General features: G+C 36.9%; 2 protein-coding genes across 2 annotated transcripts in view; both read left to right on the top strand.

The window, feature by feature from the left end:
• Positions 1-316: 316 nt before the first annotated feature.
• Positions 317-8228, top strand: LOC130014428 (laminin subunit beta-1-like). The gene is made up of 6 exons (XM_056103534.1): positions 317-1205; positions 2663-2866; positions 3999-4119; positions 4983-5180; positions 8032-8055; positions 8224-8228. The coding sequence occupies exons 1-6, from the start codon at positions 507-509 to the stop codon at positions 8226-8228; spliced, it is 1251 nt and encodes a 416-aa protein (XP_055959509.1). The 5' UTR covers positions 317-506.
• A 1590-nt stretch (positions 8229-9818) lies between these two features.
• LOC126814485 (laminin-like protein epi-1) overlaps positions 9819-22225 on the top strand; it is a 37432-nt gene continuing 25025 nt past the window's right edge. The window contains exons 1-11 of the mRNA XM_050539656.2: positions 9819-9977; positions 10553-10665; positions 12365-12583; positions 13646-13798; positions 15583-15718; positions 16787-16881; positions 17561-17741; positions 18456-18605; positions 19386-19514; positions 20029-20152; positions 21596-21738. Of these exons, the coding sequence (XP_050395613.2) occupies positions 10594-10665; positions 12365-12583; positions 13646-13798; positions 15583-15718; positions 16787-16881; positions 17561-17741; positions 18456-18605; positions 19386-19514; positions 20029-20152; positions 21596-21738 (1402 nt within the window). The 5' untranslated portion in view covers positions 9819-9977; positions 10553-10593. The remainder of the gene's footprint in view (positions 9978-10552; positions 10666-12364; positions 12584-13645; positions 13799-15582; positions 15719-16786; positions 16882-17560; positions 17742-18455; positions 18606-19385; positions 19515-20028; positions 20153-21595; positions 21739-22225) is intronic.

Raw genomic sequence — 22225 nt, 5'->3', positions numbered from 1 at the left:
CTTCCGAAAATAGGTTCCGAATCTGGCAATTGAAATAAGAATTCGTTTAGAACAAGCCTTAAAATTGTTTGTCAAATATTCATCATTACAACAGGTGTTCATTATAGCATCTCTCGTTTATGTACCATAATGTGTCATTCAAATCATAATCAATATCATATTCAAATGTATATATTAAGTCCCACCCACTTTTATTATGATTGACGTTTAGGGCTTCTAATGGGCGTGGTACAAGAAATCAATACTATCCCACATGTTACCTGTATGGATTTCTCACTGAAAACGATCAATTTATTTTATTTCAATTCATGGCGGACAACACCAAGGATATTTTATTTTGTATTTCATATATTTATCTCGGATGAGTTTAAACATCCATTTTGAAAAGTGATCGGGGTACCAAATCATATATTGTTGGGGAATTCAAACCGCGTTGAATCAGTTCGGTTTTGAGATTTTGAAACTTCAACGTAATCAATGTGTAGGCCTAGTGTTTGTGATTAAACATGGCGTGGATTGTGTCATATTTTCATATATTTTCACGTGTTTATGTGTTTTGTATTTTGATATCATCAACGAGTTCACAATGTCTGTCGACTAGAGGTTGTTATCCTGGTACCGTCGAATTCCTGAAAGAGGTAGCGAATCTAAAAATTACTTTGGATGTGAATTCGAATTGTGTTGTCGGGGATTCGTATGAAGGTCTCGGTGTAACAGATAATAATACACAATTTGCTTGTTCTGTGGATGCTGACAAGGCCAAGATGAGAGACAAAGAGACGACTATTATTCCTGGTACCGGTACTAGCCCTGATCTGACAATTACCAATCCAAATTATCAAACGTACTGGCAGTCGGACAAGACTGTATCTGCTAATTTAGCGACTGCCACCACTGTGCAGATAACGGCGAAACTGGGCAATAGATTTACTATTAAACACACCCGGTTGTATTTTAAATCTATTGGCGCACCTTTTAACATAAAGGTTGATTCTCGACCCAAGGCCATGTTTATAGAGAGACTGGACAATGACAACGTTACGTGGAAACCATGGAGATATTATGCCGACAACTGTGCGGATTTTCCTGATGTAATAGTACAACCAAAGAATGGCCCTAGCAGGAATGCCACCACACCATTCTGCACCGAAGACAAAGAGATATTTGGTGGATTTGCTTCTGGAGGTCATAATGATACCTATTTTGTAAGTAAAGATTTTGGCCTTCATAAAAAGGGCCTTACTTAGGCGCGGATTCAGGCGGGGGAGGGGGGCGGTGGCGATCAATTTTGTATTTGTACCCCATATATTCTCGTGGGAAAGGAATTAACAGTCAGTTTAGGTTGGAAATCGTAATTTACTCCGAAACGAGTCGGTTGGTGACTTAATTGATTGCCCGTCAGTCCGGGCTTCGCACTCCCAAGTGGGGGCAGCACGCCCCCCTTTCTGAAAATTCTGGATCCACCCCTGTTACTTACAAAAAGCGGAAAGTTAGCTAGTTGTATAAGCTAATATATACCTAATTAAAATTTCGTTTCGTTTGTTAAACACTAGGATTAATTTGAATATAATTATTGACAGTTGGAAACGTCGCTCACGGTTCATTATTCTCGATTGTCATCATAATAAACGATGTCTCGATTGTCCGGTCATGTAAGCGTTAGGGGCGTTGTATAATCCACTCAATATCTAAGCCACCCGAGTTGATTATGGTCTTGTCGTGAGAAAATATCTCTAAATACTAGTCTATATAAACTTTGAAGCCAGACAAACTTTACTCCCGACAATAGGCAAGGTTAGCTAATAGCTACATTAGTAACTAGCATGTTTGAGCACTAATACGAAAATGAAAAGGTGTTTAACGTCCTACTGGGCTAATGAAGACGGGCATACGCCGGACAGCGGCACTACGGCCTACTCTTATATCGAATTCAAACTGTCAAGGGATCTTTTACGTGCACGCCAATTTGTACACGGGACCTCGGTTGTTCGTCCCATCCGAACGACTAGACAGCTGTCTTTGCCAGGCCCTCCGTAGTTGCCCAAGCAGAATTCTCCTCATAGCACACAGCCTGGCACATGCCCGTAATTCATTCGCCTGGTTGGTGCAAAAGAGAAGGGCGTTGTGTGTGAGTTAGTTGTATTTTACGTCCGCTTCCACCGAGGTGATATCGCAGTGAAGCGAAGGACGTTAAAACAAGTGTCCTTTTATCTCTACCAAAAGATCGGATTAATTCAATATGCCTCCGTCAGACCGGAGGGGCCTCCTTACTGCGCTGCTGCGACTGTACGACGACCAGAAAATGCACATACGGTCGCCGGCAAACGTGAACATAAATGTCCAAAAATTACAAACTTGAAAAAAGCCACATTCTCACAGCTTTCCAGGTCACATCGCAGAACATTGGCGTTTATTTTGAAAATGCACAAAACAAACGCCGCCACTCGGCGATCATATTCGACCATGGAGCATGATGGAGACCACAGCACGATATCTGGCTTTACCACAACGCTGATGGCGATCTTGAGGCGCTCTGATACCATTTACCGTCGACGTAGCAGCGCAGGAAGAACACCACCCTGGTGTGATGGCGGTATTAGTCAACCATCGATCATCAAATCACAATTATTTATAAACTGTATATATTTATCATTTATTCAAGGTGGCATTTAACCCAGCAGCGGATTACGGGGAAGAATTTACTGATAATAAAGCTGTTGTTGATTATTATATTACGAGTGGAGTGAGAATAAACCTGGTTATACCACGATATGAGACACCACTACAGTCTTACTACGCCGTGTCGGATTTTCAAATAGACGGCCATTGTTATTGTTACGGACATGGTTCAAAGTGCACAGGTGGCGTAAGTGTTTCAAGTTATATTCCCTTTAAGATGAATCATGTAAAAATTTAGATCAAGAGCTGATAGTTCAAAATTAATATACATGTATTGAAAATTTCAAAGATCGAAGTTTTGACATAAATTGTTTATTATTGCAGCCAAGTTACTTGTTAATCGAGACTCAGCCTCGCTTCTCCATTTTGAAATTATATCATTAAATGGCGACCGTATTTTAATCCGTTTACATCTACGCCATCCAATAGTCTAGAGAGTTGATTATAGGCCTGTCGTGTGAATAAATGTCTAAATAATAATTTATATAACATTTGAAGCTAAAATAAAAACCTGCAATAGACAGATTTAGCTAATTTAGTACACGTCCACTCGGCACAAACTAGGTCATTTCGGGACTAACATATGGTTCAATTTTATTTATAAGTATAATTTATTTTTTATGTGTGTATTAGATTTGGGTATGTTGTGTATTTGTGTACTTATTGTTCAGTAACAAAGCACTAAATTCAAAGCCCAAATGTTAGCTCATGGCCTATGAAAATGCCACATTCTTATAATTAGTTTAATTCTTTTTTTTTAAAAATAAGAATATGTTTTAAACCAGTCGTTAATTAACAAATTCGAAATAAAGTGTCAAAATATATTTTGTTCCCTATGGTTGTATTTTGTGGGGAGTGAAGACAAGGGGTGGAGTGATGGCTGTCTGTTCTGACTGTTGGTTGAAGATATATATTCTGTTTGTTTTTGCCTTTAATCTGATTAAAACACAGATTCTATTACGTTTCGTTTTTTATGGTTCAAAATTTCGTTTTACTTGTCTTTACTACACTAGGATCTGAAAGAGTTTTTTTTTATATAACCCTTGTTCTGGATGATGTGAGGGATTAGCAAATGAAACGGTCTGTTACGGCGAGTTTTTGGTGTGAGGTACACGAAACTGTGGGTAACCCTCCAGAAACATCAACGCTGATTGGTTAATTAAATATCTGATTTCATAGTGTCAGAAGCCACTCGTATAATCTCTGACGCGAACTTACACTACAACCGGTCAGATCTTCATGTAGTAGAGGCCACCGAAAGTATAAAAAAACGAAACGAAATATAGATCTGCATTTTAATCAGATTGCCTTGTTTGTAGAATTTGGCTGAATGTGAATGCGGACATAATACAATGGGGACACACTGTGAGACTTGTCTACCTCTATACAACAATAGAACATGGCAGATAGGCAAACATGACAAAGCTAATGAATGTCAGAGTAAGTATTCTTGTATACTTGTCCATTTTAAATAGCTTGACCTCCTTGATGTAAGTATTTTTGTACTTGTCCATTTTAAATGGCTTGAACTCCTATTTTAAATGACTTGACCTCCTAGTTGTAAGTATTCATGTACTTGTCCATTTTAAATGGCTTGACCTCCTTGATGTAAGTATTCTTGTATACTTGTCCATTTTAAATGGCTTGACCTCCTTGATGTAAGTATTCTTGTATACTTGTCCATTTTAAATGGCTTGACCTCCTTGATGTAAGTATTCTTGTATACTTGTCCATTTTAAATGGCTTGACCTCCTTGATGTAAGTATTCTTGTATACTTGTCCATTTTAAATGGCTTGACCTCCTTGATGTAAGTATTCTTGTATACTTGTCCCTTTTAAATGGCTTGACCTCCTTGATGTAAGCATTCTTGTACTTGTCCATTTGTACTTGATGTGAGTCAAAATAAAAAGGTCGATTTAATTGGATTTCATGCGTTATTTTGTTTACAGGATAATAATCTGCCTTTGTTGAAAATTTTACGTCTATAGACGAAACATGCTGAGATACAGCCGACTTCTGCTTAATATTTCGGAACATAAAAAAATATAATCGTATAATGAATTTTAGAAATTAAATGGCCGTAATCGGCTCAATATCCGATACATTCAGATACGTTTCGATACAATCAACACAATTGTTACGTCTGACCACGATATATGATAAGACCTGATAGGCTTACCATGATTACTCCACTATTAAAACCACGATTTCAATCTTAGCGCGAATCGTGATAGCGGGAACCTAACCCATTTTATTACACTCCATTTCACTTTGACTGAAATTTTTATTTCTGTTTTACCAGAGTGTGCATGTAATGAGCACGCTACAAGCTGTAGATATGATGATACATTAGGCTATGGTGTATGTGAGGGATGTGCTCATAATACCAGGGGGGAATTCTGTGATCAGTGCAATCCAGGTTATACTATGAATCCCTATTTCTCTCGGGATACCACCAACGAAACGACACCATTACCAAAACCCATCGGAACGTGTGAAGGTAAGCCAAATACTGAAATGCAAGTTTAACTTAATTTTTTTAGGACACAATGTTGTTTTGGTCATCGCATATTTTTAAATGATGAAATTAGCTGCAAAATTGTATTCCTAACCGAGATATTGACGATTGAAGTTTACGCATCACATGGGTCTTGATAGTGTTTGTGTATGTTCAATGCACGAATGTGCTACAAACACCTACATACTACGCTACAGTACCGTATACGCAAATACAATACAATACAATACAATACAATACAATACAATACAACACAATACATGTCACTGCAAGTATTTTGGCTTACATGAACGTTTTGACAAATTTAAACGCCATTTACCGATCAAGAGTATTATGTGTTGTGATGGACAATAATTAAATCCTCGAATTGACGTAAAATAGTTTTAATGTGTCTTTCAATAAGAAAATAAAAAATTATAATATATAATTAAATTTGAAAACAGTTACGACACTATATACACTCCCCACGAAAATTATTAACATTTATAAGCGGCATTAAGTGTTGGAAAGAAAATGATTCTTTTGCCGAATTGACACAAGGCATTTTAATGTGTCTCTCAAATGTTATATAAATCGTTATTTATTCATTTATAGTTTTAATATGTCTAACAGTGGGTAAATTTTTAACAAATGTTAATAAATAAATGATTGAATTTCAATATTAAAAAAAATACACCATAGATATATAAATTATTGAATTTTAATACGAAAACAAAATAGATAATACGAAAGAATAAATCATGAATTTGAATGTAGATACAAGGTACCAAAGATATTCAACATAAGAGACAGCGATAGTTACGTATGTAAAGATATATGACTGAGACCTAAATAAGGTTAGGACACGTGATTGTTGGCAAGATTGTAGATTAGGGTTAAGGTAAGCATTGGGGCTAGGGTTAGGGTTGGGATTAGCGCTAGTCCTGTTTACATCTCAGAATCTATGACAAAAAATTGAGCTGGCCCTATCATTTAGCACTAACCGAACAAACATGAAAACCTACAAACTTATTATTAACACCCTTCAGTAAATATGACAGAATTAATGATAAATTCCCAGAACTGACACAAAACAGTGTTAATCTGTTTCCCCACAAACTAAGTTTAGTAAAAAATAAATGATGTAAATAATTAGGTAAATTATTAACTTTGATACAGAATAAGGTTTTCAAAGATACTCAAAACAATTTTAATATCAATCCTAGTTACGAAGCTTTAAAATATAAATATATTTATAATATAAATACATAAAATTGTTAAATTTGAATAAAACCAACTTTAGTTTATCTACCAGTAAATTAGTTTCAATATAATTTCCATCTTATTTATGTATAGATAAATTATTAACTTTCAATAAAAAAAGAAGCTTTTTTTTGTGTCTCCTACTAAGTCATTTTTTTAAAATGAAACATGCGTCATATAACTACATAAATTATAAACTTGGAATATAAAAAAAGCTACCAAATATATGACTACATATGACTCACCTAAAAATACAAACTGTATTTTTATTATGATTCATTTGCAGCTCTTTTTTATTAGTATTGTGTGTCTATAGTAGGAGTATAATAAAGAAGTAATAAAAAAAGACATGCGTATTATAAATTTCCTGTTTATACAGTTGCGTATTGATTAATTTAAATGAAATTGAAAGTAGAATAATGTTATATTTATTCTAAATCAATATTGATATAATAGAACTGTTCGTTTAATATGTATTCAATTGTGTACAATTATACTGTGTATTGTGGCTGGAGGTTTTCATTAAACTGCTGTGACGGGTGACTATGAATGAATGAATTAAATGGTGTTTAGCGTCCTACCTTTCTGCACATTTAAATGGATGGAATAACCCGGTCGTTGAACTTATGATCAGAGTAGGTTTACAAAACTAGAACCAGGTTAAACATACATTATGCAAGAGCTAAATCTGCCTATGGTAGGTCTTTCTTTAGGCCTGAAATGTTATCTAAATTATTAATTAGACATTAATTAACTTATCCAGACCATAATCAACCCTCAATGTCATCGCTACCCTGCAATATTTACTGGATTGGAATCCTATCTGCGGCTCAACATCCATTGATGATTAAATCAAAAAATGGATAATCAAGACTATGTTTGTTTTATCGTACCGACTTTAGTAATGATGATCTAGGCTAGGCCTAAAATTCAGTCGCTAAATTCTCGGTTCAGAGTGGATCAAATATGTGACTGAAATTTTTAGCAAATTCCCTTTACATCATCTAGTTTTTAACTATTATAGTAAGAACTGTCAGCTCGTTATCTAATCTACCATAATGTATCTTTAAACTTCAAAATTCAAACTTAAAATGAGCCGGGTAATGTGAGCATAAAATACCCTCTAAAATTCCTTGTCTGCTTGGTCTTTGGAATACATTATTGAAAACCCCCAAAAGGTTTGGTTTTCAAAAAAAGAAAGAAAAGAAGACCACCACGGTGACAAAACTCTTAAATGGTTGAACGCTGAAACAAAACCCTGTATACAAATATCTGAATCTAAAACTATGGAAGACTTAAAGTATCAAATTTATCCCTACTCGTTAAATCTTTGTATGGTCTGCTGCCTTTCTTGAGAAGTTTTCAAGAAGAAGTTTTTCTGGTAACCAAGGTATAGAAATGTTCTCACGCCAAGAGTTAGGCTTTAAAAAAAAGGACATGGTTATCAATCCAAATTACAACTGGAACGCGGCAACGATAATCAAATCAAAATTGTGTTGTGCGTACTGGACATTAGGACGTTAAACACTATTTTAATTCATTAGTTTTATTGTTGTTGAGGCTATTTACGGAGATTGTTTTATTTTTACAGCTCTGGTGGGAACGACGTTAACAAGTAAGTTATTACATATTCGCTTTTCTACAAACGCAAACGGCAATCTTCTATTTAGTAGTTTCGGTTAACTGTCTATTCCAAAAATACGACACTGTTATCTACACGAACACAGTCGTCATCGGCAATACCCCATAATACTATTTTTGTAGGATGTCATCTTGGCTTTAGAATAAGAAGTATCAATGAAAATGGCGATTCGTGATGACCATATTGCATGTAGAACGCGGGGAAATGTTGTTGAATCAGGCAGAGAACGGGTCCTGAACTCGGGGTCGGTTGTTCACATAGATCTTTAGTTTTCTCTTCATTCTAGACGAATTACGACTAATTCACTGGGTTGTAATTTGGTTAGAATACTGAATAATATATTAGTCTTAATACGATTAGTGATTATAAAGAATTTGGAAATCGTTCCAAAAATAAGTTCCACCACTTAAAGTATCCGATCGTCATTTGAAGGATTAAGGAATTCCTTTAGAAACCACAATCCTCTCTAAAAGAAGTATAAGTCCAAGAGGGGCTAAATTAAATTCCGATAGATATTTACAAAGAAAAGATTGAATTTGTCATCATTCGGCATCCACTGCGGACAATGTATAAGATATAAGAAACGGTCACAGATATCTTTTGTTTTAATCCCATTGAATCCAACCCAGGAGATTAACTTCCATTTATCATTGATTTTGTTTTCTTAATTAAATAATATATAATGAATTTGAGTTCAATTTAGCTTGTATTAAGCCATGAAAAATAAGATATTGTTTAAACTGTTTCAATGGCATTTAGTAATTGAACTAGACTATACAGGTCACAATTCTATGGAATACAATTACTGCTTTTTACTGAGCGACGTTTCGACTAGGCTTCTCTAGTTATTATCATAGCTTGATAATGACTAGAGAAGCCTAGTCGAAACGTCGCTCAGTAAAAAGCAGTAATTGTATTCCATAAAATTGTGACCTGTATAAGATATTGTTTGACAACTGCTTATGTCGATCGTTGGTTTTAACATATTGTCTGCTATGTTACAGGTTATAATTGTGGCAGCTACTGTATACGTGAGTACTTGATTTTAAAGAATTTCACTTTGAAGTCCAAATGCAAACTAATATGCAATCATGTGTGTATGGGGAAAATGCAGACTCTTTACATTTATTAAATTGCCAAAAATGTAATATCAGGAATTTGTTTTTAGATTACGGATTGAATTTACACCAAAAGATAGATAACCCTAAACTTAACCATTAGGGATGAAGCCGTCTTGCATATGATTGTAATGACACCAGAATATAGTCGACTATTCCCAACCCTAACCCTAACCCAACCAGTTTGGGTGAAGCGTTCTGGCGTATGATTCGTGTTATTCCAATGAATTTCTCTACGCCAAGCAACTCGCTGGGTGTGTCAGATGAACAAACATGAACGCCACCACACACGCCATTTTCCATGCATGGAAACTACATTAGACCCGTTTATGGTGACGCCTTAAGAGCCAAAAGTAAACTTTGGGAATGAATTTTATTACAAAAAGAATGTTGCTTAACGGTTAGGCCATTAATGTTTTTCTTCAGCTTGTGGATATAGTAAATGAAATACTGTAGCAGATGAACAAAAATGTACACCATTTTACGTCATGATCTTTTACGTCACTTACACGGTATGGAATTAACTGCAAGAGTTAAACATATACTTTAGTAATCTTTAGCAAATTGATTTTGTTACAGAAAGGGTGTTGATTGACTATTATTAATGTTTTTCTTCAGCTTGTGGATGTAATGTAGATGGAACTACTGTAGCAGGTTTAACTAATTGTTCATCATCCGGGGACTGTTATTGTAAGACCAACGTGCAGGGACAGAAGTGTGCCGAATGTAAGGATAACTATTGGGGACTTGCTGAGGCTAAAACAAACGGGTGTGAAGGTAAGCCAAGGGAGATAACCTCATTTTGTGAATGAACAAATCAGGATTTTATTCGCATTATATTTTGTGGTCATTTTGCGACTAGCTTGTAGATAGTTTTATTTACTAAGTCCCGATTTTTAATGCCAGAGAGCTTGTTTATACTTTCTGTCTTTGAGTAGAGCGATGTTTATGACACGTGTATTTGAGTAGTGTGATGTTTATGCTGTGTCTTTGGGTACAGTGATGTTTATGCTATGTGTCTTTGAGTAGAGTGATGTTTATGCTATGTGCCTTTGAGTAGAATGATGTTTATGCTATGTGTCTTTGAGTAGAATGATGTTATTGCTATGTGTCTTTGAGTAGAATGATGTTTATGCTATGTTTCTTTGAGTAGTGTGATGTTTATGCTATGTGTCTTTGGGTAGAGTGATGTTTAAGCTATGTGTCTTTGAGTAGAGTTATGTTTATGCCATGTGTCTTTGAGTAGAGTTATGTTTATGCTATGTGTCTTTGAGTAGACTGATGTTTTTGCTATGTGTCTTTGGGTAGAGTGATGTTTATGCTATGTTTATCCTATGTGTCTTTGTTTATAGCGTGTGTATGTGAGTTAAAAGGGATTCTCAATAATACCAACATGTGCAATAAAACCACAGGGGACTGTTTCTGTAAAGAAAATACAGAGGGACGTGCATGCGATACATGTAAGGTAAGAGAAATGAAATGAAATGGGGTTTAACGTCCTACTGTTCTACTCCTATACTGGGCTAATGAAGACGGGCATACGACATACAGTGTGCTATGGAGGAAATTTTGCCCAGGCAGCGGCACTATCGCCTACTCTTATATCGAATTCCAACTACCAAGGGATCTTTTACGTGCATTACAATGTATACACGGGACCTCGGTTTTTCGTCTGATCCGAAAGACTAGACAGCTGTCCTTGTCAGACCCTCCGTTCTGCACCACTGACAAGGGGAAACCACGTCGGAAAATCCAGATGAACTTTCTCGGCCAATGCAGGGATCGAACACCCGACCTCCAGGCTGGCGAGCCAGCTAAGGTAAGCGAAACCATTCCACAGATTATTGACAGGGCCATACGTTTGGGGTGGTGTTGTAATTTGCTACTGGGTGAATACAGCGCTAGTTCAGTAACCAGAAAGACTGGAGTTCGATCCCGGTACCCCTGCCTCTTGCAGGAGGAGAGAGGGCCTGGAAAAGTACAGGTATCTAGTCGTGCGGATGGTACTGAAAACCGTGAGTCTACCCGTGTACTCGTTGGCGTGAATGTACAAACCCGTCGGTGAAGAATAAGCGGGAAACACTATCTGGACGATATTTTCTCCCGGTAGAACACTGCATGGGATATGATTGTTTTCATTACCCATGTTGTTGCAGAAGAGTAATTGTGGAATTTTTCAGACTAAAGGTTATTTTTATTATTTATTCCATTACAGGCCATTTATGAAATTTTTAATGGTAGTTGATTTTCGGAATGCTATTATGGAATTTAAGATTAAATTATTAAGCAGTTTAAAAGCCCTGAACTTATCACCCCACCCCCCTCCTTATTATCTTTCCAATTACCGAAAAGGTTAACGATACAGAGACAATCTGATTATAATACAGATGTATATTTCGTTTCGTTTTTTTTATTCTTTCGATGGCCTACACTACATGAAGATCTGACCGGTTGTACTGGAAGGTCGCGTCAGGGATCATACGAGTGACTTTTGGCACTACGACGTCAGACATTGATTAATCATTCAGCGTTGACTTTTCTAGAGGTTTACCCACAGTTCCGTGCATCAAACGCCGTAATAGACCATTTCATTGGCTAACCCCTCACTTCAACCAGAACGCGGGTTATATAACAACTCTTCCAGATCCAAGTGTAGTAAAGACAAGTTAAACGAAATTTTGAACTATGAAAAATGAAATGAATTAGGATCTGTGTTTTAGTCAGATTAAGACAGAGATTTATTGTCCAATTGTGAAACAGTCTATACCATATACTAAACTAGTTGACACTAAGCTAGTTGACCGACATTTTATGTCCTAAATCGACAATTTTAATCGAAAACACTGAGAATACTTCGAGAATTTGGTTGAGGATTTATTCTGTATGACAGATGTCAAACGGAGTAGAAACCCATCACAAAACAGTATACTAATTTTTGGATATAGCAGCCATTTAGGCCAGAGATCTATTCACGAAGAATAGAGTAGGTAGATCTCTGTGTACAGAATGAGTCTGTGCTTGTCGGGGGTAGATAGAGTCTGAGACCTTTCACTACAATGTTCAGCCCAATAGATCATTTGGGATGATCCAGTACTACATCATCACCCATTTGTTTTAAATTTAGATAAATATAATTAGCTCTTTATTATCTTTTATTTCTTTAGGCAGAGACGTGGGGTTTATCCGAAACGAAAGATACCGGATGTTCACCGTGTGATTGTGATCCAGGAGCTTCTATTAGTAATGTGTGCAATGATAACGATGGTCAGTGTACATGTAGGTCGAATATTGCGAATAGAGACTGTCGGACAGCTGTTACCAATTTTTTTGCTCCCAAGTTAGATCATTTCAGATTTGATGCAGAATTCCAGCTTAATGTGTTGGTAAGTGTCAATAGATATTTGGATAGCATATTCAGTGATGAAAGCCATCTCGGATACAGTGTACTCGTATCGTTAGTTCTGGTGGGTGTCATGCACAATGCCGTGTATGCTTATTCGTTCAGGATCATCTGGCGCAGCTTTCGGATCTCCTGCTTATATCAGGGATGAAAGCCATCTTCCAGATATAGAGGGAGATATATAGTTCTTGTGGATGTCATACACAATGCCAAGTATGCTAACTCGTTTAGGATCATCTGGTACAGCTTTCAAAAACCATCTTCAAAAGCTAGTACCTCTCGGATATAGTGTACCCTAATCGATTGAGGCAGGCCACATAGTTCTGGTGGGTGTCCTGCACATCAGGAACATTTGATAACACTTTGCTATAGGAACACCCACCGAATTGACACATTCTGTTGGCTAACTCCACATACCATTACCCCGATTTGTCAATTTGTATGGGCTCGTCTCGGCAAGTATGGCGCTGATCCACCAACCTAGAGGTACCGATTTTGATCCTGGTGTTGGCCGAGAAAATTCCCTGGGAATTTTCCTGTCGGGTTTTCCAATCAAATTATGTGAATAACGGAGGGACTACCAAGGAATATCGTTTAGTCTTTCGGATGTCCCGTTTATATCACTGGCAGCATGTTAAAGATGAATTGACAGATGAATTGGCACGGTTAGTGCCAAAACGTCGGAGAGAGAGAGAAATGGGGTTTAACGTCCACTCGACACAAACTAGGTCATTTCGGGACTAACACATGGTTCAATTTTATTTCATTAATTCGCTTGCACGTTGGGGTCTTTAGCAGTGGGAGGAAACCGGAGGACCCGGTGAAAACCTACGAGGTTGGACAGGCGATCCTACTCCTTGTCACGTACAACCGGGGAATCGCCAAAACGTCGGAATTTAAACCCCATGTATATGATGGTATAATATGTGCCTTCTCGTCTAATAACCAGTTCTCGATCATATGACAAGTTCACATAGCTAGAGTGTATTAGAAACTAATTAACTAGTGCTTTTGGTGGTGATATTTATTATTTATTATTAACCAGGATGAGAATAAAATAGATCGAATTGGAGAAGGTGTTGCAGTTGGAACTGTAACTGGTCGTGGTCTGATATCCTTACCCACTTCAACTAACATGGTACAGCTACAATTCACAACTAAACTTAATAAACAATTTGATGTGGTTCTTAGATACGAGGTAAGTAAATTTTATTTAAACTTCATTTATTTGGACTCAATATTCGCACAGCTTTGCATTTCGTTTCACTTTGAATCCCTACATTGCTGCATTAAATCATCCTTTGTAGTTCGTATCGAAGAAGTAATATACTTGTATTTGTTTTTTCACTTTGTAGCTACATTGTTGTACCAAGTAATTATTTGTCTCTGATTTTATGTTAGGGTGACCCACCATAAATAAATATCTCCATATATCTCCTTATATCTCGACAATTACGCCACAATATTTATATATATGCCAAGCCTCAAATCAGTTTCACACAATTATAGTCACTAAATAAACGATCATGTTGTACTTAATAAGCTATGACCATTAATCATCTTTAAAATACAGATGTGACGTCACCCTTTGATGTTGGCGTACCATTATTTCAAATAATCGTACGGGCAACTTGCCAATAGTACTTTATTCATACCAGTGAGATATTGGACTAGTGTGACGTAAAAGCTCGTGCGGAGTGTCAGTATTTTAAGATGTTTAATGGTCTCGAGCTTACGACATTGCGTAATATATTGTAAAAACATTCGGGCCTACGGCCCTCATGTTGTTACAATATATTACTTAATGTCTCGCTCTCGACCATTAAACAATACATAAATAATAGACTGAAAACTGGTTCCAAGTGTCGTCCATTACATCCAGACACTTTTGAGTAAAAGATAGGTTACGTGCCCTTGTTTTGAAATTAGTCTCGCTTAACCAGTCTATCGACCATTCTACGTCTGATTGACAGGTCGGGATAATCAAGACTACTTTTTTACGAAAAATAACAGAAAGCTAGAACAAGAAATTGAATTTAGAAATAAGCACGTTAGGTAGCTCAACAATCGTTTTAAGAACCTTGTAAAAGTAAAATGAAACTACTGCAAGTATCATGTTCCTGTCTAATCCGAGTGATTCAGAGATATTATTTGTACTAAACCAAAAGATGCCGCTCTTAACGGTACAGTTAATGATAAAGCGATTTAAAAAATGAAACGAACGTAATTTCTAAATCTGCTGTAATAACCAAGAAGCTTAATTTCACTGCTATTCAAAATCGTCAACAATAAATTTTTTACGGCTGTAATAGTTGATAGATTTGTAGAGAATTGCACGTGCCATGGCTATTTATAGTATCATATTGTCAGAAAGTTGGTCTCGGCACGGCGAATGTGTACGCTTCAGTGGTAGTCTCGAACTATCAGCGGTGGACTTTATTTCTGTAGAGCACATGGGCCACCCTATAATTTATGTAATTATTCCCCTGATCGATTTCCCCGTATTTTGTTTCTCTCTGTAACTTTACATTGCTGTACAAAGTCCTTTATTTGTCTTTGACTTTATATAGTTAGTTAACATTGTAGAAGGACTAATTGCATTTTGCTTCGCTCTGCAGTCCTGCATTGCTGTACTAAGTCGTTTTTGTCTTTGACTTTATGTAGTTGTAGCTTTACATTACGCGGCCAAGTCACTGATGACGTGTAGATAGTTCCCTTTGCAGAAGAACCATGTACAATCTACTGGCTAAACAATTAGGCCTATCACTTTTATGGTTTTAACTAGATCACGTTTCATATGTTCATATGTTTCATATGTTGCCCAATCGTAATTTGGCGTTCATAAAATCCTTGTAGAAAATGAAATCGAGGGAATGCATGAACGTAGGTTATGTTGTTGATGAAAGGTTAGAAACAAACAGTTTTCCCACATACATATTAATGGTTGCACCCCAAAATAAATTAATATATTTATATATTTAGACACCAACAGAGATAACGGGTATAACTGGTGACATTAAGCAACTTAATGGCGTGGAATATACATGCAATGGTGCCACCATAGCAGCAGCTAATACATGGACGATACCAGCAACAATACAAGCAATGGCCTCTAGAGGTGAAGCATTTATTAATAAGCCGCAGCCCCTGTAACCAGTGTAGATTAGCTGAACTCCATGGTGAGAATAAACAGGTTTATTGATTAGACGTTTCTAACCATGGAGTTCGTCTAATCCACACTGGTTATAGGGGTTGCATCTCGTTATATATCGTCTTCTACCTGAACCCTTATGTATCACTGAGATCCCAGTATACATGTCCTCCGATCACTAGTCTCCAGCTATCCGGACACAGCTCACCAAATATTTCTACGGCGAAAGTTATTTTTAGTCTTTCTATCCCATTCCCTCCCCCCCCCCCCTTTTGCATGGCGATATTTTGGCTGTAGAATCGAATAAAGGGGCTTGAAAATACATTTTCTGCCAGGTTTTGGTGAATATTCATAATTTTGAGGCGGAAGGATACAAGAGTTGAAAGGTTGGTTATTTTTATATGTAGGGCCGAAAATTGCATGAAGAACCTCATACGTGCTTTTGGGCAAGAGGCTGCCACATGTTGCTCCATCTGTGGTAGAAAGCGTTCTGCCCAACGAAAATTTGGGAAAAAGTTAGAGCCGGTTTAAGAGACGAGAATTAACATTAAAGTCAATGGGGAAATCATTAGTGATCTGTGGCCATCCAAGGCCTCGCCTTACGAGAGTTGTCGTCGTCTTCTACTGCATTAATAAGCTTAATGAGAACTTAAGTAATCATTACAAAATGGCTGTGCGACTGTGGAAGTAGGACAAAGCTCACGGGTGAGGTTTTTGGTAGGACACGGTTGATCTTCTGGTAGGGAGGGGAAAACACCAGAAGAAAAGTACACGTGGGTAAGATCACAAATTATTCCGCGTACAGAATTGACTCCCGAGGCCAAAAGATATTGATGCCATAAGATATGCGGTTATGAACATGTCGAGAAAGGGTACCAAATCGGCAAGAACGGGAATATTAAAACTGTACAGATAGACACTGCCCTGACAAGTGAGCTGCACTTGAAAAATCGCTACTGTTCTTCTCTTATCCATGAAACTGATTTTAATCCGTGATATTCTAAATATTATATTTATGTATTGTATTGTGTTTAGGTGGTTTGATATTAACTCGTTTGTGTGGTAGAATTGACCAATCATACACGTTAACACTGACTACACCATCAACTACAGGACTACTCATTGATTCGGTAAATGGCTTTTATTTTAACGAAATAATTTAAAGATACATTTTGTAAGATTTAGATAAAGAGCTGGTGGCCTGGCCATTGTTGCTTTATTAGTATAAAAATAGATAATAAAAAGGGAATGTGTTGAAAATTCCAGTCAAATTACTTTATTCTGAGAGAAGTTATGAATGTCTGAAGTTTTGATAAGAATAGCGTAGTCTCGATTTCCACCGCTAGTATAAATCTGATTTTGGTATTTTCATCATATCCTATTTTAATTATTATCAGTAAGCTTACTCTGCATTGTATTAGGTTTTTTAGGTTTTGGTTATTTTGTAACTAAAAATTGGTTGCGAGACTGGGTGCGTCGGTATGATAAAGAATCTTTTAAATAGAGCAGTGGACATGGGCCTACTTATTTATTTGGGCGACGTATCGCAAGAAGTGACCGAAAATGAAAGATATCTTATCCAATATTTAAGTAATTATTTAAAACAAAACAATTTTGACAAAGGTTTAGATAAATTCTTCATATTTTAATATCCATAACATATCTTTCCTTGGCAGTCACTTTAGGCTTTGGCCATTTTTGACAACAACTAACCCGGCACCTGTCGGTGATTAGTTGTACCGCTTTGAACTGTCGGTAAACAGGAATCAAGACGCTGAAACTTCATTATGTTTTTTTAATTATTTAAAGATTGTACTACTACCCGTAATAACTGAGTTACAGACGTATATAAAAGCTGATAATGATACTAAAGTAAAACTAGAGATGTGTCGGGAGGCGTCTATAGGAGTTAACATGCCAAATCGTCTTAGTTTAAACTGTACCACACTAGAATATTCACTGATGACCGAGTTAGTTGGTGGTGCGATGGGTACGTTTTTATATGCCATTTTATATCTGTATGTCACACTTCCGTGTACCCATTGTGCAGTTTTAGTTGTTGACTGCATGAGTGTTAACATGGCCGATATCGATGTTGAATTTTGAATTATTGCCCTTAATCAAAAGGCTTGAATGAATTATTTTTAATTATGATTTCAAGAAATGCAGGAAGAAGGCACCACACGTTACACAAAAAAAATGTAAAGCTATAAAAGAAATGCACAGGAAACTAAAATCTACTGTTGAAAGTCAGAAATAAAACCAGGTGCAACATATTGTAGCATACTTCCTCGGCTGTACCACTTAATATTAATTTGCCAAGTTTTTAATTCGAAAGAGACTCCCAGTTTCGGTTGATATCTAATAGTGTACCCGATTGGCTGCAACGTGTAAGTCAGCCAATGATAGAATGTTTAAACTAAGTATTGTTTAATGGTCGAGAGCGAGATATTAAGTAATATATTGATATTGCACAAGGCGTTAGCCGAGTGTTGTTTCAATATATTACGCAATGTCTTCAGCTCGAGATCATTAAACAACTTAAATTACAGACACTATCCAGCGCGTGCTTTTCAATTAAATACGTCATGTTTCATCTAGTATAGATAATGTACGATTGGCAAGTTGTCGATACATTATTGGAAATAATGGTACGCCAACATCAAAGGATGACGTCACATCTGTGTTTTAATTCTATTTATAGGTTGTGCGTGTAGTACAACCGGTGCCATGCCTGACACGGTGTGTGACCAATATGGTGGCAAGTGTGTATGTAAAGACGGTGTTACACTTCGAGATTGTTCAATATGTAGAGTTGATTCGTATGGACTAGATATTACAGGCGGTTGTACTTGTAAGTATTATATTATATAGATATTACAGGCGGTTGTACTTGTAAGTATCATATATAGATAATATAGGTTGTTTAATTGGGAGCCGCGGTGGGTCATTAACCGGAGGTCCCGCTACGATCGTCCCTGGTGTTGGTCAAGAATGTTCTTTGGGATTTCCCCGTCTGGTTTCCCCTTGTCAGTGACGTTAGTTACTCTGATGGGAGAAACAATCACGGTCCCATGTACACAATAGTGTGCACGTAAAAGAAGCCGGGCATATGGAGAGTAGGCGTAATTGTGTGATTTAATGTAATAGACTATTTTATTACAGTGTGTACTTGTGACATTAATACAAGCATTGTTTATTACATTGTGTAATGTAATACATTGTTTTATTAATAGCGTTACTTGTGACATTAATGTAATATATTGTTTAATTGCACCTTGCAATTGTGACATTAATGTAATACGTTGTTTCATTACAATTTGAAATTGTAACATTAATGCAATTTATTGTTTTATTACAGTGTGTAATTCTGACATTAATGTAATGCAATGTTGTTTTACAGTGTGAAATTGTGACAGTAATGTAATACGTTTTTTACTTACAGTTTGTAATTCTGACATTAATGTAATTACATTGGGTTTTTTTTCAGTGTGCAATTGTGACATTAATGTAATACGTTATTTGACTACAATTTGTAATTGTGACATTAATGTAATGCACTGTTTTATTTGCAGTATATAAGTGTTTGTAATTGTGACATGAATGTAATTGTTATGAATTGTTTTTATTACAGTGTGTAATTGCCACATTAATGGGTCAGTAAAACAGTCGTGTAATATGACTGGTGACTGTTCGTGTAAAACTAATGTGACAGGTCAAAAATGTGATTCCTGTCTACCTGAACAATATGGCCTCAGCTCAGGTAAGATAACATATATTTAACTTATTTGCTGAATATCTCAATTAAATTGAAATAACGTGCGGTGCTGTATTTATATTACGTATATTGTGGGGGACTGTTGAATTGGGGTATAGGGTGATTCTGTACGCTGTATTATAATAGTGGGGGGGGGGGCACGGTGGCTAAGTGGGTAAGACACTGGCTCGCTAGCCTGGAGGTCGGGTGTTGGCCGAAAAAGGTTCATCCACATGTTCCGGCTTGGTTCCCCCTTGTCAGTGATGCAGGACCGAGCGCCTGTCTGGTCGTTCGGCTGGGACGAAAAACCAAGGTCCCGTGTACACATTGGCGTGCACGTAAAAGTTCCCTTGACAGTTGGAATTCGATATAAGAGTAGGCCGTAGTGCCGCTGTCCGGGCAAAATTTCCCTCATAGCACACCGTATGGCATATGCCCGTCTTCATTAGCCCAGTATAGGAGTAGAACAGTAGGGCTTAAACTCCATTTCATTTCATTTATATTACAATGTATATTAAAGGTAATGGATGTCAACCGTGTACCTGTAATTTGCAATATGCTATAAATAACACCTGTCAGGACGATGGTCAGTGTTGGTGTAAACCAGGTATAGGCGGTCAGAATTGTGATAAATGTTTATCTGGGTAAGAATACTCATTGATATTTTTTACCCCGTAGGGTGCTAGTAACATAAGGGGTCAAATCCCAATCTGATTCAAATACAGATCTATATTTCGTTTCGTTTATTTATACTTTTGATGGACTACACTACATGGAGATCTGATCGGTTGTAGTGGAAGGTCATGTCAGAGGTCATACGAGCGGCTTTTGATCCTATGACGTCAGACATGATTAACCAATCAGCGTTGATGTTTCTAGTGGGTTACCCACAGTTCCGTGCACCTCACGACAAAAATTCACCGTAATACACCGTTTCATTGACTAATCCTTGACATCATCCAAAACGCGGGTTATATAACATCTCTTCTAGATCCTAGTGTAGTAAAGACAAGTAAAACGAAATTTTGAACTATAAAAAACGAAACTAAATAGGATCTGTGTTTTAAACAGATTGGGTCAAATCATCGCATTATCCTCTCCCTTCTCCCCTCTCGTCGCTTTGCTACTTGCTTACTTGCTATTTTAAACCATTAGTGTGGTTATAAAATCCCACCAAGTTTGTTTACTAAATAAAACCAGCTATATCTCAATGTTGGCTTTATTTTCAGACCGGAAATGATCAACGAAGAAAGACAAATCAATACTAAAATGATCACAAGGATATAAATCAACATATAAAATCTACTGAAATCAACCACTTTATTTTTCACTCAAATCAAAGAGTTCTAGCCATTTTAAATATACATACCCTTTCTGTTTTGCTACTGATCTATCATATTTTCCAATTTATCAAGATTTGAACATTATAGTCATCATTTCAAAGCAACACGTTTCACAGTTTTAAATAGATCACGTTCAAAATTTTGATATCGCGTCTCCAAATATTGTACATCTTCGTTTTTTTAATATAACAACCACCAAATCCATTTCTGGTCTTCTCTGCTCGTGCTCTTTTCGTATCTTCTATTGCAGGGGATTGGGTGGCCGAATGGTTAGCGCGTGTGCGTTGTATTATTAGGTCTGTCATTGAGTCAACTGGCGTGGTTTCAATTCCTCGGTTGTACATGACAAGGAGTAGGGTCGCCTGCCCAACCTCGTGGGTTTTCTCTGAGTCCTCCGGTTTCCTCCCACAGCTAAAGACCCCCTACGCGCAAGCGAATTATTGAAATAGAATAGAACCAAAAGTTAATCCCAAAATGACTTAGTTTGTGTTGAGTAGACCCCCCCCTCTCTCTCTCTCTCTCTCTCTCTCTCTCTATCTCTATTCGAACAAAGATCATCTATTCCTGGTGGTTAAACTTGACCGATACGCAGAGTACCGAGAATTTGCAATTGCTCATTGTTAAATTTAAATTCTTAATGACAGAGCATGAATATTGATCGTTTCAAACTGACTGTACGTTTTGTTTTATAAATGTTTGTTTTAAGATGGCACAACAATTTTTGTTATATTGTTGTAATTTCAGATTTTATAACCTAACCAGTGACAGTTGCACGGAATGTGGCTGTAATATTGACGGTAGTGTCAGTGACGTATGTAATGACGTCACCGGTATCTGTAGTTGTAAAGCTAAAACAATGGGAGACAAATGTGACCAATGTCAAACAGGTTTGTATTCCATATTGTTCGAATAATTATATCTAGCTATATAGATGCGGAAATTGGAACAACCGAAGATAAGACTGTAAGCTCTAGGATAGCCGAATATGTCAGTGCATGTGGACCGCAGTACCCGATATACCTACAGATTTAACAGACTGGTGTAGTACCATGGGTCTTTTGTCAGACGTGGAGAGCGGACCACACCACACCGGTCGCCACATCCTACGTATGACCCATGAATCTTTTCTTACTACATATCTTAGTAGCCTTGTGATCATCTAGTATTTTCACTTGTCGTCTTTGCTTCCACTGCACGTTGTGTATTTACTTCTTACTGTGTATTTACTTCTGTTAGTTACCAGGAATAACAATGCAATAGTTCGTTTTTACATTTTATATATCATAGCTGGATACATATAAAGCTTACTTTACAATAGATTGCAATAATAAAGTCATTCTCTCAAACCCTATCCAGCCAGACTCGCTGGGGCGA

Source organism: Patella vulgata, chromosome 1, assembly GCF_932274485.2.
Source record: "Patella vulgata chromosome 1, xgPatVulg1.2, whole genome shotgun sequence".
Taxonomy (NCBI): domain Eukaryota; kingdom Metazoa; phylum Mollusca; class Gastropoda; family Patellidae; genus Patella; species Patella vulgata.
Note: the sequence above shows the minus strand (reverse complement) of the source record. Positions and strands in the feature narration are given on the sequence as shown.